Source organism: Ananas comosus, linkage group 18 (assembly GCF_001540865.1).
Source record: "Ananas comosus cultivar F153 linkage group 18, ASM154086v1, whole genome shotgun sequence".
Taxonomy (NCBI): domain Eukaryota; kingdom Viridiplantae; phylum Streptophyta; class Magnoliopsida; order Poales; family Bromeliaceae; genus Ananas; species Ananas comosus.
The window spans coordinates 8,372,858-8,391,908 of NC_033638.1; the positions used below are offsets into that span (position 1 = coordinate 8,372,858).

Here is a 19,051-nt window from a genome sequence, read left to right on the forward strand (position 1 = left end):
AAAAGTGTACAAATAACTTATTCGGAATTATGAATTATTTTGAGTCGGTTATCTAAACTTTTAAAATTTAAATTTTATCATCCAGTTTTTTAATTTGTTTGATTTAAGTTAATCAATAATGCTTTGACTTTAAAGTTTAAATATGTAGTTTATTTTTCAGATTAAATTAGTACAACTCATGCAATTCTTACAACTTTAAATTTATTAAAGTAACTAATTATTTTAAATTTTAAATTCAAAGTGTCTTGACTTATTCAAATCAAACAAATTGAAAGATTAGATAGTAAAATTAAAATTTTAAAAAATTAGATAGGCGACTCAAAATAGTTTATAGTTCAGATAAGTTTTATACATTTTTACCTTATTTTCTCACTAAGAGAAAACCTGAAATTCTAATTTTATGTAGAATTAAGTGATTTTAGTCCAAAAAAATAAAGGAATTCTTTTAAATTCATTACTAAGTTTATCAAGTTTTAAAAAATTTTAATGCAAGTGTAAAAAATTTGAATAAAAAAGTTTGAAAGCTTTCTCTCAAAAAAAAAAAAAACCTGTTGAGGGGCCAATTTCAATATTCTTATAGCTAAGGGTGAATAGTACCATTTATTTATCGATTTTATGAGAGGAGGGCCTAAGCAGCTACGTCACCCCTTCTACGCTGCTTCCAAAAAAACCCACGTCATAAATATCACTTCCAAAATAAATATAAAAAATTTTAAAATAATTTTAATTATTTTAATACTATGAAATTATGATAGCAACAGCCACGGATAAACATACATATGATAATATGGTTATATATTTTTTCGATAGTAATTACTATTTTAATTTTATAAGATTAAAAAATTAAAAAATTTCAAATTTTTAATTTTTTAAAACATAAAAATAGTACTTTTAGACAAACCATTACCTATATTACATGTTCAATAATAATTTATGTACTACAATTTTTTAAAAATCTACTTTTCTAGTTTGCTTTAATAATTAATACTCGGAAGGCCGATAGCCATGACTTCTTAGAATTATGTATTTCATTTATTAAATAAATTATATTATTCCAAAGTAATAATTTGTAGTCTAAATATAATTTATCTGTGTTATAAACGCCAAGCAATGCTATTCATAACACTGTAAAAAAAAAGTATATATCATATATTTTACTCATCCAATGATTGTAATATTTTTTCCAGATATATCATGATGGATAAAAAAAACTCCATTGATAGTATCAAGCAGCTTGTGCTATCGAGTATTCGACCGTTAAATGATAGGATATGCTGTTAGGATGACAGTGGTTCTCTATAATTTAGTCAGTGGTTGGTTGGATTGTATAATTTAACGGATGGAAATGATCAGAAGATAGATCTAATAATAAAAACTTTGATAGTTTTAAAAATTTGATACTATCGATAGTATAGTAGCCGAACAGTATTTACGTACATGAGCATGTACTTTGCTTTAGTGACCACTCTATGTATAGATGTACTGTGTCCAAAAATTCCAATTAACATGTAAACTTTCAAATTGATCCAAGGACTAAGTTTCCAATTTAATATTTTATATAGGGAACGTGCTTGGGTACATTAATGAATAATGACCACCCTTTATGGAACTTTTTATTTAAAAGAAAAACTGGTTGATGCTGAAAAAGAATTGGGCCAAAAAAATAATTTTTCGTCAAAAGACGAAAATATTATTAATTTATTTTAAAATTAATTATATTAAGTGAATATCACGTGTGTGAATATATATATATATATATATATATATATATATATATAGAGAGAGAGAGAGAGAGAGAGAGAGAGAGCGTCAACATCTAAATCTATAGTTAAAAATAATAAATTCAAATATACTTCTAAAACCACACCGACTAGAATAATTAGATATATGAGGCTCTTAAATAGAAAAAGTACAAGACTTTCTAAAATTAACCTAAAATAATAAAAACGGAGGTCTAAACATATGAATTTGAATTCCAAACTTGGCCTGAATAATTTTCCTAGTTTGATGTGTAGAACTTGAAAAATATTTTTCCAATTAAAATTTTATCCGTTTATAAATTTCTGCACCAATTGTAAAAAGTTAAAAATTGTCGAACTAAGCAAAATTTTCGCTTTAATTTAGCTGAGTGGGTCGTCTTATTTCAAAAATTTTAACACTAAATTGGCTGCATCACGGAACGTCCGATAAACCTGCTATCCACTGCAATTAATTTTATATATATATATAGACCTAGACTGGAATACTATCAATAGCACTAAGCTATTGGTGCTACTAGGTTTTCTACCCTTAGATGAAAAAAATATACGGTTAGGATGATATGGGCCCTCTAGGGTTGGGTAAGTTGTTGGTTTAATAATATAATCTAATGGGTGAAAATAGTCAAATAATTAAATCTAATGACGGAAAACTTTAGCATCAAACATTTTGTGCTATCGATAGTATCCCAGCCAAACTATATATATATATAATATATATAATATATATATATATATATATATATATATATATACTAGTTGAATGTACGTGCAAATGCACGTAACAATTATTATAATTTATTTTAAATCAGTATACATTTGTATATTATATATATCCAAAATTTTACAATAAAAACTATATTTATAAATTAATTTGTTATATTTTATTAGAAAATATTTACAATATCTTACCGTGTTCGTTTTTTTATATATAAATACATAAAACATTTTTATATACTTTTTGATTTTTGATAAATCAAATTTAAGTATGTGTTTTAAATTAAAAGCATAGAAATTTAATTCACATTTACTTTAAAATTTAAAATTTAATTTTGATCCACTGTAACAAAAAAATTAATTATTGATTCAAATTTGATATAAAAAATTAATTAAATTTAATTTATAATTTAAACTCAAATTTTAATTTTAATGTAAAATAGATTAATAGGAATGCTATTTTTTTAACAAATAGATCATAACTATTTATTTTTATTGAGAAATTTTTTACCAAATTGATTATAAACGTAGGATTGAATTTATAGATGGATAGGAATGCTATTTTTAAATAAATTGATCATAGCTGTTCTTTTTTGAAATATTTTGTTAACAAATTAATCATAACCATTTATATGGAATAGATTTCAATATTTAGTAGAGATTTAATAGATTGATCATAACCGTTCGTTCTTATTTGAGATATTTTTAACAAAAAAATCATAATCATTCATAGGGAATATTTTTTTATTCCTTTTTGGATTCCGTTTGTCATTGTCGGAATTTCTATACGCTTTTATATATATATATATATATATATATATATATATATATATATATATATTAGGAATTCTGCTACCATACTATCTATAATATCAAGCATTTAGTACTATTGAGTTTTCGACCGTTGGATAAATGGATATACGGTTAGGATGATAGTGGTCCTCTAAGATTGAGTGGTTGGTTGGTTGAATAGGATACTCTAACAGATGAAAATGATTAAAAGGTAGATCTAATGACAGAAAATTCGATAGTACCAAAAGTTTGATACTATTGATAGTATGACTTAGAATAAATTTTTAATTAGGCTTCGTTTCGTTCGGGGTTAAGTAAGAACTAGTTATTTTAGGAATATGGTTAAGTTCAGAGTTAAGCCTGAAATAGATTAATTTTGCGTTTGGATAAAAATTTAGTTGTTTTTGGGAATAAGAACAATAACGTTTGGATAGATAATATGTAATAAAAAGAATAGTGGATAGTTATAAATGAAAATTAATGATTTTTCCCCAATTTTTATATTTGAATTTAAATTTTTTATTTTATTTTTAAAATTTTAAATTTAAATAGATAACCTTTAAAATTAAAAAATTCAAAATTAAAATCTATATTTTTAAATCTCAAATTTAAAAAATTAAAGTTATAACTTTTTAATCAAATCTAACAAATATAAAATTTAAATAATTAAAAATAACAATTTAAATTTAAAAATTCAAAATTAAAAATTGAAAATTGAAAATTTAAAAATATAAATATATATTTTAAGATTATAAATCATAAAATTTTAAAATTTCAAATATAAAATTTAAAAAATTTAAAATAATAATTTAAAATTTAAAATTGGATAATTAAAAATTTAAAATTTTTAAATTTAAAATTAAAATTTAAAATTTAAAAATATAAATATTAATTTAATATTACAAATTAAATATTTTAAAAATTTCAAATATAAAATGTCAAATTTAAAATTTAAACAATTAAACATAAAATTGAAAATTGAAAATATTAATATTAAATTTAAGATTATAAATTATAAATTTTTAAAATTTATAAATTAAAATTAAAATTTAAATTTATATTTAAAAATTAAATTGGTGTGAGATTAACTTAATCCCACCCTGTGTGAGTGTTAACCCGGGTTAATGGGGGGATAACCCCTTATCCTCCTTTAACCCCCAACCAAACGCAATCTAATAGAAGATTAAAAATGGTGACAAATTAATATCCGTTGCTTCTTTCACCCTTCCTCCGAAATCACGTGGTCTCATATTTCCACCTCCTTTTGCTTCCACGAAACTGCACCCAAAAAAGGCGCGGCCGCATTTGCGCCACACAAATAATTGAATCCCCGCACACCCCACACACATGTGTATATAAACCCACTCCATTCCACAACAACTAATTAAACCTGTCCACAATTTGTCTCTCCCACCACTACTGTTTCTCCTCAACTCAACACAACAGGGGGAATGGATAACCACCTAAGCGTACACCAAAAGCACCCCAGCAACCATGCCAATAAGGCGAACAAGAAGAGCAAGAAAAAGAAGCAGCCCTTCAAGGTTGTGTACATATCTAATCCGCTGAAGGTTACCCTGACTGCCGACAACTTCCGCGCCCGCGTGCAGGAGCTCACGGGCCGAGAGTCCAACGTCGCCGACGAGGGCGTCGCAGGATTCAGCGACACGAGCCACGATACTACTTCCCCGGTGTCGGCGGCGGCGGCGGCGGTGGTCGGGCCGAGGCCCGATTCGAATAGGCTAGCGGATGAGTACTCTTTCGGCGCCGTGGCGCCGCTGTATGATCAGATGTTTGGTGAAGCGTTCTCCGCGCCCCAAGCGCCCGGTAACTTTCCGGGACTCTTTTATGAGCCGCGTACCGAGGGTGGATTCTCCCATGCAGCATAGGTAAATTACGTTAGTGAATGAATAGTAGGCTTCTGGGGTTGTGCTCCTCATAGTGTGTAAGTATTGTTGCCTAATATTGTTCATATTTTTCTAAAATGAAAAGGTAGCATGTATACATATGTATGACTTGTTTTGTTTATTACTTCAGAAAAAAAAAATTAGTTAGAAATATGTGTTGGTTTAAAAAAACCAGTATTTTGCCCCTATGGCAGGAGATTTCATGTTTGAAATGACGGAAGATCGGATTGGATTAAGTCATGCATATTCAAAATGGTGAAAGATTGATTGGACCGAGTCACAATCGAATTCCGTTGGCGTTATGTTTCCATGCTAAGTGAATTAATTATATATTTCTAACAGTTTGAGCTTTTGGAAGCTATTAGGTTTCGAATTTGAAATCTCGGATACCAGCCATCAGATCTTTTGCGACCTGCTACGGTTAGGGTTTGTGAGATCTTAAGTTTTGGTTGCTGCAGCAGCAAGCTTTTTATTTCGTCGTAGCTTCGACCGTAGAAGTAGATAGGAATAAAATTTTGCATCTCAAAAAGAGAAACTTTAAAGCAGTGATATTGCTGCAGAGTAAATTTTAAATTTGGTGCTTTTGATTGTTTGGACTTGTTACTAATTATTCAAATAAAGCCTCAACTTGTCGAACTGTGTACACGCACTTGCAAAGAGGAGAACGAAGAACGTTAAACTGTAATGTTTATTATCAGATCAGTGGCGTTAACTATTAATTTGAAAATTTTGAGTTATTAAAAACATATAACTAATTTATTTAAAATGTATAGATATGGCGTATATGGATCTCGATTGTGACTTTATCCAATCCAGCCTCCCATTACTTCGAATATGATTCGATCAAATTTGATCTCATGTCATTTCAAACGCAACTCAATCCAACGTAGACTCCCACTACAAGATAGAATACTGTCTCTCTTAAGCCAACAATTTTAATCAATATTTGATCATATTAACTTTATAATTAGTGCAAAATGAAAGAAAACTGCTACTTAATTTTTACTTTTAGTGATGAGTAGATATATATATATATATATTTTTCAGTTTTTAGGACATTACAGTTATTATTATTATTATACCCACAATCAAACCATTTTTTTTCGTGAATTGTATTAACTATCCAATTGAAACCCTCTAGATCAGCATATATATTTTAGTAAAATATTAAATATTCTGTGCATAAAGTGGATGTAACATTAATTACTTAACATATAATAATTTCATGAAGGCTTTGATCTAAGACTACGTATTTGAGCTCAAACAATCCATTTATCCTTAGGCTCACCACAATAAAGGCCCACATAAGCTATGTGTGTTTAATCACATAATTATCAGTAAATTATGGCCCATTGGTAATGAAGAAGTTCACACGTAACTATCCATTATGGAATGATTTGCTTACCCACTCTATTTATATAACATTTACAAAAAAAAATATATGATTTGTGCTGCTGAAGAATAAAGAGACAATTGTTAATTATATTACAGTATGAGGCCTAAAAAAGGACAAAAAAAAAGGTATATATATATATATAGAGAGAGAGAGAGAGAGAGAGAGAGAGAGAGAGAGAATGGAGATGTGAAAGCAACTTCTAATTCATTATATGCTATTTATTCTCATAATCTGAATGCTTTGCACCATAATAAAAAAGTTATATTTCATAGTATTGTTTTACGTGATATGCATGATTCGATCAGTTCGAATTTTAATTTGTTATTATACACGTAAACTGCTTACAAAATAGCACCTTAATTACAATCAAATAATCAAATAATACAAATTAATTGACAATAGAGCCTCAGATAATTTAGATCGAACAACATGTTGTTGCTCGGACATCCTCATTAAAAATAATAAAATAAAAAAATCCCTAATTTCAAACTCCAATTTGTTATGGCCCATTAGGAATTTTTAATGGTTGGTAACATCGTTATTAATTGCAGCATTTATTGACTTCCATTACTACGTACATATAAATAAATCAATATGATAATAATATTGATAAGGTGAGAAGAGGTTGGAAGTAATTACTAATTACTTAATAATTAGCAATGTTTATATTATTTTTTACTGACAAAAATGGCAATGTGGGTTACATTTAACAGCGGAACCAATAACCCAACAACCCGATTAAAACTAATGTGTTATATTGGGTCCTAATTTTTGTGTTTGTAAATTCATTCGATTGTTAAATTTGTATCAGGTTCTGATCTCATCAATATTCGAACCTTCAATTTCGTGCGTTAGTAGTAGACGTCGATTTATGAATAACTTTGATACCAGATTATCGAAAAGATAAATTTAATAAAAAAAAAAAAATCAGTGTTAGGATTTTGAAAAACCCAGCTTTAATTCGGGTTGGAACCACATTGGATCCGAACCCGATTCGCTTTAAATCGTGACCGGGTCCCCAACGCCAAACCCATCACCGTCGACGCCACGTCATCACGAAGATTCTCCAGCGTTGAATGCGTAACGCCAAAAATATCCAAGCCGACGTGGCGTAGAGTGGGACCCCTACCCCACCTATGCGGGCCCCACAAGTCAGTGATATACGCAACTATTTTTTGTTATTACCACCAGTGGCACTGGCCGTAAATAACACCAACCACGGCCCCTATTTACCAACTCCCTTCAACCTCCTCCCCCCTCCTCCTCTTCTTCTCCTTCCTCCTCTTCGTCTCCTTCCTCTCTACTACACATCTCCACGTAGTAGTCATCGTCGTCCTCGTTTTCCCCTCTTCTTCTTCTTCTTCGAGGGATCTACCCCACGGAGAGGGGAACGAGGGGGGGGGGGGGGGGGGGGGGGGGGTGGTGAGGCGACATGGGAAACGTGACCGGGAGGGAGGAGGAGAACGGTGGAGGCGATGACGAGGACCCCTCGGCGAGATCGTCGGAGGGGGGATTCGCGCCCTACCACGCGGGCTCGGCGGATTCCATAGGCGGCGGAGGCGGCGGAGAGTCGCCGCCGCAGAGTCCCCGGCGATCCCCATCCCCCTTCATGTTCGCTCCCCAGGTGATTTTGATAATGATGATGATGATGATTATGATGATGCTTTAATTGTTGATTTATTTTCGAATTTGTTTAAGTTTGATTGTTTGGATGTGTTACATTGGAGTTTATCTCTCGTTGTTTAGTACTATTGATTTTGGAATTTAGTGGTTGAGTATGGGGCTAAAACTTCTACGTGGATTTGGTACGGTGGAGAGAAATAAGAGGTTTCAATTTTATTGGTATATGGATATGAGTTTTGACGCATTATTTTAGTCGTGCTTTTGCAATTGGATTTATGGATTATGTGAGGAAAAGGTGAAAGGAGAGATGCGAAAACAGGGTAGCGGGGGATTGTTATTTGTTCCGTAATTCAAGGTTTTGGTTAAAAAGGGTCTCAAAAATGTTCTTATAAACGAGTAGCTTCAAAATATTACAACAATGTGAAAAAATCATAGGATGCACTTGTGAGAAACTAACTAAATATTAAAATATTAGTCCTGTACAAGTTTAGAATTTACAGAGACTTTTTAGGCTGTGAAGATTCTGAAGTTGATGAGAAAATTTTGCAACCTTTGGTGATTTCTGGTATTCATTTTTAAGATGTTTCCTCCGAGAAATTAAATGCCCTAGGCCCTATTAATTGTAAATATTACCTACTGATTGGCTTCTGGAGGAACACTACATTACTTGGCCGCATCGGTTTATTCATGAAGTTTGAATTGAGAACAAATTCTTTGAGCTAAACACCGACAACTCACCAAGATAAAATTGCCAAGAAACAATAATTTTGACAGCAAAATGAATAAAAGTATCATTAGCCAATTTACTGAGATCAGTCCAAAACATAGTAATGAGCCCAAATTAGAAGGGTTTCAATTTGGTCTTACCCAAAAGTCAAATCCTTGCTATTATTAGTTAGTACATTAATTCGTATACCAACCACTGCATCAAGCTAATCCAACCTATACATCTTCATCCGCACCAGCAAACGCCCAAGCTATTAGTGCATGACTTTGCTTGTAACTGGACTCTTGCTTCTGCATTCTCTGAAAACATTTTGCAACTTCATAAATTTTGCTTGTAAGTTGTACCTAGGAAATTTTGAACGCATGTGGTTTTCAAACATGTCATCCTTTATTTTCTAAAATGTTTATACTCATGCGAATCTGCATGTTGAAATTTTCATTGGGCTGCTGCCTCGGACAGTAAGCGAAGATTCACTATTTTCTCAAATTATTCGTTCTTATGTTTCAGTACCTTTTTTTGGTAATGATATTTGCTAGGCATTTATGAGGGCAGAATTGTGATCGGGTGTTTCTCAGCGAAGTTAAATTAACGCCTAACAGCAGTGGTTAGTGGTGATCGAATCATTCTCTTCTAAGTAATACTTGACGAAGTACTGCATGTGGAAAATTAGTTTTGATATGTGATGACTTAAGAGTGCCTCTTAGATAAGTAACATGGAACCCCCTGGATCTTTATAGAATCACTGTGGAAAGTGATTACTGTGGTGAAATAAGACATCAATCATTGATTCTGGGCCAAATTGTCATCTCGTAAACGAAGTCCATATTAATTGCCCTTTGATATGTGCAGTAATGTAATTTGATGCTTCAACTGAATTTGACATGTAATTTGATTCTTCAGGTCCCTGTACCTCCTTTGCAAAGACACAGTGATTCACCTCAACTTTCCAATCAAGTGTCGACGAACGAACAACATGGAAGTTCCAAAGATCCTCCTGAGAGGAAAATCCCAGTCTTGCTAGTATGGACCCTAGGAGGAAAGAAAGTTCATGTAGAAGGATCATGGGACAACTGGACAGAAAAGTATGCTAACTGAAAAGCATTTTAGGGGCTCTGTTTGCTCGTGCATTATTTCTTCACTTCTTTTATAGATCTGAGACTTTAAAATTATGCAAACTATGAATGATGATAATTTGTGAGTGCCGCATCTTTTCCAGGTTATCCCTACAGAGATCGGGCAAGGATCATTCCATTTTAATGTCTCTACCATCTGGAATCTACCGTTACAGATTCATTGTTGATGGTGAACGGAGATTCATTCCTGATTTTCCTTGCATAACGGATGAGACGGGGAATACTGTTAATTTTCTTGACGTCGATGTGAGTGCTTACTCTCTTAAAATCTAATATCGTGGGGCTAGTTACCAATTCAGTCTTTTTGATCCTGATTTCATCTATGTTCTCAGGATTTTGATTCCGACATTTTAGTCCTTGAAGTTTGTTCCACGTAATAGTCTATTGGAAATGCCAAAACGTAGCATCATTGGGTAAAACTGAACCTAAAAGGCGTGGAATCTTTTAAAATGTAGACAAAACGTAAGGACCTAACTGTTATGCATGACAAACTTTAGAGTATATTATTAAAATTGAAACTCTGATGACATAATTAAGATTAGTGTCAAACTTCAATAACTAAATTTGTACTTAACCTGATAAAGTAATACCATTTTGCTAGCATTTTTTGGCTTTCAAAGTTGTAGATGTTTGTCCCGAAATTTGCCAACCAGCTTAGTTAGTCCCCTACAAATTTCTTGAAGGCAATGAAAACTAAGAGATGCACACTCTTTTTCTCTTTTTTCCTTTTTTGTTTTTCCACATTGTTCGATCTAGGATTATGTTCCGGATAATGTAGCAGGCGTCTCCGAATTCGACCACCCACCTTCTCCTGATTCCAGCTACAGTTGGCAGGAGCCCTCCGATCAGGACTTTGCGAAGGAGCCGCCCGCTCTCCCACCGCAGCTACACTTCACTGTTCTTGACCTGGAAAACTCCGAGGCAGCAGCCACCGTGAAGCCCCACCACGTTCTCCTGAACCACCTCTTCATAGAGAAGCCAGGGGGTCCCCAGCCACTCGTCGGTCTCGGCTTCACTCACAGGTTTCAATCCAAATACGTCACAGTCGTCTTGTACAAGCCCATGGAATGATAACATCGCCCGTCCTCATTCAATTTCGCATATATAGATATGTTCAAAACAGCGGCTTCTCTTAGTTTTACGAATTTCTAGGAAACACATCAATTCAAATTCTTTTTGCTTTGTACATGGATGTGAGAACTTCTGGGTAATGTTTTACGAGCTGCCCGTCACATTGGTTGTATCTGCCATTCTTTCTTAGGAGCAAAATGTAAAAAATTGCCAAAACAGTGAAGGGATGCCAAAACTATCAGAAATTAGTTCGCTTCCTTCTCTCTCTCTCTCTCTCTCTCTCTCTCTCTCTCTCTCTGAGAAACCTGTAGACGTTGCAATTTAGATTTAATACATTTGGTTTCTGTTGATTACTGTTTAATGAGGTAGCATTAATATCATTCAAAAGTTTTAGTTGGTGTGTATTTGTCATGTTACTTTCTACTTGATTTGTGCATAAGGTTTCAGGTACGGTAAGTGTGCAATATTTATGCGATCAAAATTGTATTGTATTTGAGAGGAAAAAGCCTAACTGTTCTTGCGACGTGGAGTTTATCCGTTTGTGGGGTTATATTCTCAGATTTTTTAGGAACTAGTTAGGAATGAATGTGTGCCCCAGGAAAATGCTATACTTTGCTTATTAAATACTGAAGAATAGAATGCTCCCTCCAAAAAAAGAAGAAGAAGAAGAAGAAGAAGAAGAAGGAACAAGAGAAAAGGACCGGAGATCAGGAATCAATTAGGAGAAAGGGAATTCTCTGTGCGGTTCCTTTCAACAGAACATTACAATTGCATCTAAGGAGCCGTTTAGTTGCATATAGTTGCAATTGTACTGTAGTTGTAACTGCATGTAAATACAAATTCGGTGTTTGGTTTGATGTATTTAACTCCAATTGCTGCAATAGGAACTGCAAAAGGAGGCCCAATTACAGCAGTTCGAACTACGCCGAAATTGGTCGTAGTTCCAACTGCAGCAGTTGGAAAGAGTAACTTTAAATAAAAGATATGCTTATCTCCTCAATTTTTTTTAAACAAAAATTATTATTACTTTTTTTAACTTTGAAGGTAATTTTACCATCATGTATATAAAATGATAAAATTTAAAAATTATTTCTCAACTACATGCAACTAAACAAATTATTTATACTTACAGCGCTTTCTACTACATCCAACCAAATAGGATTCATATAGTTATAACGGATGTATTTTCAACTGCATGCATTTCTAATTGCGCTTTCTGTTACTAACTCGTCACTGCCAACATATTCCTGCTCGAGAACTACTTGCGTGTTGTAACTTGTCACTGCCAATTGCATATTAACTACGTGACTATGCTTAGTTAGAAGCTGCGTTAGCCAAACATATTTTACTTTGATTGTGCCAAGGGCCCAAGCATATTTTTCTCTCCGATGCTATAAGAAAGTGCACAGAAACTGCTATCAAAAAAGTTTCTCAACAATTTGGATCCTAATTAAAATTTGATATGAACTTGGTAATGTATTTTAAGACGAGAAGGTTTTCAAATTTCGGTTTTGGAACCTCTAAAGCCATAACCGATGTCTAACTCCCTAGCACTAAATTTCAGTTTATATTTTGGGGTTCAATTCACTTCGATCAATCAAACCAGAGTAGAGGCGTGGTCATATCTGCATTTCCGTGAGCCAATTTTTTCTTTTCGTGTTAGCAAAGAGACATGCAGTCGATAAGAAATAAAAAAAGAAAAGGAAAAAGAAGAAGACAGAAGTTAGACTCCAATCCAGTGATTAAGGGCATGTTTGTTTGAATGGAAGTGTGGTGAAAATGGAGAGGGGGAAGTTGTTTTCGTTATAAACGATCACTTCTGTTGTTTTTGATTCGCCGTAAAAAAGTTATAGTAGAAACTAGAGTTAACATGAAACTACGTCGTGAGCCAAAGTCAAGTACGAGGAATGGAGGTGAAGAAAAAAAATAATAGAATAATATACTGGATAAAAATAGTTATATTTAAATATATTTAATTATGGTACTAATTATTTTTTTTATTCAGTTGGCATATTTAAAATATGATACAAATTGATAAATTAAGTTTTAATATTTTTTTATTTAGTTTGTACAATTAAAATATGATAGAAATTGATTAATTAAGTATTTATATTTTTTTTACTTTATAATTTTATTGTTGCATTACTATAATTTATGTATAAAAAATAATTTAATTATTTTAAATTAAATTATAATTATATAAAAATATAATTATATTGTTTTTATTTATTAAATTATTTATTATTTATACATAAATTATAAATTATAGTTTTATATCATACATTTCGTACCAAACAAACAACAGAATTAATAAAACTTCACTTTCACAACTACGAAACAAACAGTACGAAAGTAGTAATTTTCACCTAACTTTACTTTAACCTAAAGTCCAGCGTCGGTGAAACCAACATGCACTAAATCGAACCAAAGTTACATAGATTTGGTTACGCTGAGCTTGGTCCACATTGAAAAGTTTCCGAACCAAATTGGCGCAAGTGATCACAAGATCTTATTGCTAGGACGTGATCGGTGGATAACGTACCCGAATCAGCTATGTGGTGGACGATAAAAGATCATAATTATGTCCTTTGCATGCCTAGTTTCATCATAAATTTTACTTTGAAATTAATTTTGAGACGATCTTGCGCGGTGACCAGGTCGAGCTCCACTCATTTATGGCCATAATTTTAAGGATATGTGTTGTATTTTAGGATGTGCTAAGTATTTTCCTAGCGCCCTTAGTTTCTTAGGAGAATTTAATGTCTCCATTTGCTGCATCCCTAAGGTGTTATTTGCTCTTCATATTTTTTAAATTTTTAACTGGAACGTCGGAATTTTATGTAAAATAAAAAGTTGTATATTGTTGCCATTAAAATATATATATATATATATATATATATATATAAAATTTGATAAATGTTAAGACTAGTGATGAGTAGTTTTTTGTTAAATCGATTTTGGGGTAACATGATATTGGATCGAGTCTTAAACTTTCTTAACATATCCTGAGATTGATGATATGATTCACTAGACATCTACATGACAATAGGAAAAAAATTAAAAAAAAAAGGAAAAAAAAAGGGCATTCATTGCCCAGTGCACTTGGTGCAGGGAGCAGGTTCTTTTGTTTGAGAGTGTCCGTCTCTTTTTCCGGTCAATTTCATCTTCTATTTTCCAGCTCACAGAGTTTACACGTGGGTGGGTTCGCATCTTAAAGCATAAAAGTCATTCATGTACGTCCCTCTCCCAACCCAACCCCACCCTCTTCTTCCGATTTGTACACTCACACTCTCTCTCTCTCTCTCTCTCTCTCTCTCTCTCTCTCTCTCTCTCCAGTGGGAGAGATTTTACTATATTTATCAATCACACCGTATAATTTATTAATAATAAATTATATTATTTAAATTAAAAAATATAATAAAAATATTTTTAATAATTATATAATTTATTAATAATAAATTATATTTTATAAATTAAAAATATAATAAAAATATTTTTAATAATTATGATGAAATATAAAATTTAAGAAAAATAATATGATTATTTGATGTCGCTATATTAATAATATAATTGATGTATTCTAAATTTTTTTTTTTCTTTAGTGAGCGCTTGAATTAATAACATGATACCCCCTAGTCCACTCTCTCTCTCTCTCTCTCTTAGGCACAAACCGGCCCTCTCCCTCTCAAACTATTATGTGGCTCTCTTTAATATGATTAATATAACATTTAAAGTATGATACCAACTGTTCTTAGTGTAGACGGTAAAATACTCGATAATTGATATTTAAAATTTGAAATTCAAACCTTAACTATTTTATATTTTTAATTAAATTAAAAAAAACTAATAGCATTTTATCTTTTTATAAAAAATAAATAAAGTCTGATTCTAAGCCTTCAATCATTCACATCCATTTCATTAGGATGAAAAGGAAAAAAATTAAAAACAAAACAAAAAATAAAATTTTTCTCATTATACTTAATTAGACGAAGAAAAGAGAAGAAAAAAAAACGTCTTTATTTTTGGAGAAAAAAGAAGTTGATTGTTATAAATCTTTTATTTATTTTATTTAAAAAGTAAGTTAGCTGAAAAATATGTATCAACTAATATTTGAATTTGGAACCTCCAATATTAATTATCATATTCTTTTACATTTATTTTAGGACGATTGGTGCTGATAATAATATTATTGATGTCCTATTCGTATTTAATGGGATTTGGTGGGTCATTAACGTCTCTCTCCACAGTCCACATCAGTAGTACCCTCTCTCTCTCTCTCTCTCTCTCTCTCTCTCTCTCTCTCACTTTTTGTGTACCAGCTTTTGCAGTACACTGCTCCCTCTTCCCCTACTCTCGCATTCAGGGGCTCAGAGCACGATAAAAGTTAAAGAACACTCATCCTGTTTCTCGGCTTTCTCCCCTCCCTATCCTACAAAATGATTCCCCTCGCAAAGATTAGGATATCAAATTATTGCCTGCACCTGGTGTATCCATATGCTTCCCGCACATGCAACACCTTATTTCCCAACGAAGCCGAATAACCTCTTATTACTGGATCCACATATTGTAATTTTATTATAGTTACAACGAAGCCCAATAGCCTCTTATTACAGTAACTTTTTTCAAGATGTGAAATATGAGAAGCAGTTGTACATCCCGCGCATGAATGTGCGCGCCAAACACTTCCAAATTAAAACACTCCTAAAAAAAGAAAAGAAGCCCAAACTTATAACATAGTTTCAGCAACTCGCACATTAATAATCTTTAAAATTAGACTAACTATTTCCAGCGCAAATGACAAAAAATTTAACGGTTAACATTTAGAGATCTAATTATACTTTATATTTTTAGTTAATTTTATTTTTTTAAAAATAAACTAAACATGAAACATGCTATGTACTTTTTTTTTTTTTAAATCTCTAAAATTAGATTCTTCGTTTTCCTCCGATACAATCACAAAACGATACAAGTAGGCAGCAAGCGATTAATCACCCACCGTCCATCGACATCTATATCCGTTAGACCAAACCTAAGACCTAATCACCCAACGTAAATAATCGTGCAACGTAACATAAAGTTGGGCGAGAGGACGCCACGTGGCGCTGTGTCGTAAAGCCAAAGCTTAGGATTCGAGTCCGGAATCCGGATCGCCTCGACCCCCACCATCAGTGTCCCGAAACCGCACTTTTCCCTTTTACCTTTATTGTCTGTTTAATCATCATATACGACAAATCAAAAATCCGACCCGTTAAGAGAAAGTGATTTGACAAAATTAACCCCCACCAAACTACGGGAACAAAGCCGTCCAGGCCCATTTTCTGCGCGCTTCTTCTCTTCGAAGCACGTGGCGTTGTCTGGGTAACTAAGGAGGTTAAAATGTAGAGAAGCCCCTCAACTATAGGCAAGTTTGAAATTCAGCCTTCAACTGTTTTTCTCACTTATCACACTTTCTTAACTTTAATTAATTTAATTTAAATTAATTCTAAATTAAATCAGAATTTTGTTGAATTAACGGGTATGCTAGTTATTATTATAGATTATAACTAATAAAACTCATGGTCTTTTAAGCTAAAATAATAATGAAAAATAATTAAACTTGGCAAAATTATCATTAGATTCAATAAAATATTTACTTTAATTGGTAGAAATGGCTTTAGTAATCAGATACTAAATTCAAATTAAGGAGAGGGTATACTATATTTATAAGTTATTGATTTATTGTAACCTATGACCTAACAATATATAATAACATATTAGTGAGATCTACATATAAAAGAAAATAACTAAAGGTTGTATTTCCACGCTATATAGTTGAGGGGGGCCTGCGCATATATACGTATACCTCCAAGTCCTAGAATCTCTCCTGTGTCCGTTAGCGGGCGCATGGCATTTCCGTGATTTCGCCCACATACACGGTTTAAGTTTTAATCGTGGGGGTTTTAGTGAGAGAGGAGCAGTGCACGCTCTTCTCTTCTCCCACTCTCTCTCTTCTCACTCCTCACCTCCTCCTTTATTGCCTTTATCTCTCTCTCTCTGTTCAACAAAAGAGAGGTAGAGAGAGAAGAGGATGAGGTAAGGGGAAACGAGATGCGAAACGAGATGGGAAACGCGAAGAAGACGATGCTAACGTCTTCGTCCCGGCGCGAGGCCGGGTCCGGTCACGGCCCCTCCACCAGCAAGCGGAGCATCGGATGCATCTCCGGTATCTTCCACTTCTTCTCCCGCCACCATTCCCACCCCCGCAAACGCCTCACCCCTGGTAACTCCCACCCCCTCCCCCCCAAACCCCTCTCTAGATCTCTCTCTCTCTACTCTCAACGTTAAAACGCCGTTATCTCTACAGCTTCGAAGAAGGAGAACGCCGTTATCTCGCCGCTAAAACGGAACGAAGCAGAACACGAGGACGGTAAAAAGAGGGATGCGTACCTCGCCGTGACGGCGCCGTCGAGCGCGGCGGAGATCCGGCGCCGCCGCTCGTGCGATGCGCCGCGGAGCCCCACGATCCCCGCCGAGATCCGGCGATCGTGCTCCGCGGCCGCGTCCCCCCGCGGCGCCGCCCCCGCCCTGGTGGCTCGGCTCATGGGCCTCGATGCGCCGCCGCCGACGTCGCCGCAGCCGCCGCGGAAGCTGCTGGGGGCGCTGGAGCGGTGCGACGAGGACCTCAAGGCGCTGCGGCGGATCATCGAGGCCGTACGATCGGCGGAGATGCGGGTGAAGGCGCTGGGAGCGGCGGGATCGGACGGTGGGGATTCGAGGATGGAGAGGGGGATCAGGTGGTGGGAGGGGAAGGGGGAGCTCCCGAGCCCTAATTCGGTGCTCGACGCGATCTCGTCGCCTCGGTTTCGATCCAAAAGGCTGGACCAATACGACGGTGGGTCTACTTATACTCGCAAATTAATTATTTTTTTTTAAAAAATTATTATTATGAACTTAAACGGCGCGAATCTTGATGCAGAGAAAAGCGCTGGAGCTGCGACTACGACCGTCGGATCGAGGATCGTGAAGCCCTCGCGCATGGGCGTCGCCTTCTCAGGTAAACGGTCAACAACAAATAAAATGATGTCTCAAACATTTCCAGAAAAAGAAAAAGAAAATTCCGAGCGTTCCAATGAAATATCGCCACGTAATTAACGTTCTCTTGTTCTTTTAAAATTTTGTTTTACGTGTTCGGTATTGTCAATTGCGCCTTGTCTTCCAAGTTTTGTGTGAACTCGGTGCGTAATATCGAACGATCAATATTTAAAGTTGAAATTTAATTTAATAAGATGTAATTTATAATACTTAACATATTTTATATAGAAAAGTTAATGTTTTTGAAAGTTTATAAAATTTATATATATAACTAACGAAATTATAATTTCAAAGTTTATATTGTAAAAATTTAGAAGCATCCGTACTGGGTGCACCGGGTGCATGCAATAAATTTTGTCTCCTCCTCTGGTCCGAGGCCTAAACGCTTGCATGAATGTCACGCTAGGGAACCACAACATGGAGCCGCGCGGCATCATCCACCGTCCGACGACGATCGAGGGGCTCCCAAGCATGTACAAAGGAGCCAAAGCTTTCGACGATTTCGGAGCGGAACGGATCTCCGCGGGGACGGACGTCGGCGGGCGGCGCCTGCAGTGGCGGCGGCGGAGGAGGAGCCTCGCGATGGCGCAGAGCGTCGACGAAGTGTGGGAGGAGGGGGTGTGGGAGGAGAAGTGGGAGCTGGGGAGAATGGTGGTGGGATTGGAGTGGGATATATTGGAGTGTTTGGTGGAGGACGTGGTGTTGGAGCTCTTGTTATCTCATGATCAGTGTGTTTGGAACTTCTCACTAATGCCACTGAGGAGGTGCAGGAAGAGGTTGTGTTTCTAATGAATAATTTGTCTTAACTAATGATTCTGCTTTAAATATGAGTATACAGTAGATGATAAGTTTAATTA

At 34.4% G+C, this 19,051-nt stretch overlaps 3 protein-coding genes across 4 annotated transcripts; all 3 read left to right on the forward strand.

Annotated features, from left to right (window-relative positions):
* On the forward strand, positions 4,638-5,804 carry LOC109724276 (sigma factor binding protein 1, chloroplastic-like). Its single transcript, XM_020253045.1, has one exon. It carries the CDS (start codon positions 4,718-4,720, stop codon positions 5,153-5,155), a length of 438 nt encoding a protein of 145 aa, XP_020108634.1. The 5' UTR covers positions 4,638-4,717; the 3' UTR covers positions 5,156-5,804.
* LOC109724453 (SNF1-related protein kinase regulatory subunit beta-1-like) lies at positions 7,816-11,484 on the forward strand. Of its 2 annotated transcripts, none has more exons than XM_020253286.1 (4): positions 7,816-8,193; positions 9,820-10,001; positions 10,136-10,298; positions 10,834-11,484. In XM_020253286.1, the coding sequence occupies exons 1-4, from the start codon at positions 8,002-8,004 to the stop codon at positions 10,987-10,989; spliced, it is 693 nt and encodes a 230-aa protein (XP_020108875.1). In that variant the 5' UTR covers positions 7,816-8,001; the 3' UTR covers positions 10,990-11,484. The 2 variants fall into 2 exon arrangements, with proteins under 2 accessions (XP_020108875.1, XP_020108874.1); XM_020253285.1 differs by having other exon boundaries at positions 7,975-8,193; positions 10,809-11,484.
* LOC109724452 lies at positions 16,819-19,051 on the forward strand. The gene is made up of 4 exons (XM_020253284.1): positions 16,819-17,382; positions 17,467-17,994; positions 18,079-18,156; positions 18,601-19,051. The coding sequence occupies exons 1-4, from the start codon at positions 17,211-17,213 to the stop codon at positions 18,981-18,983; spliced, it is 1,161 nt and encodes a 386-aa protein (XP_020108873.1). The 5' UTR covers positions 16,819-17,210; the 3' UTR covers positions 18,984-19,051.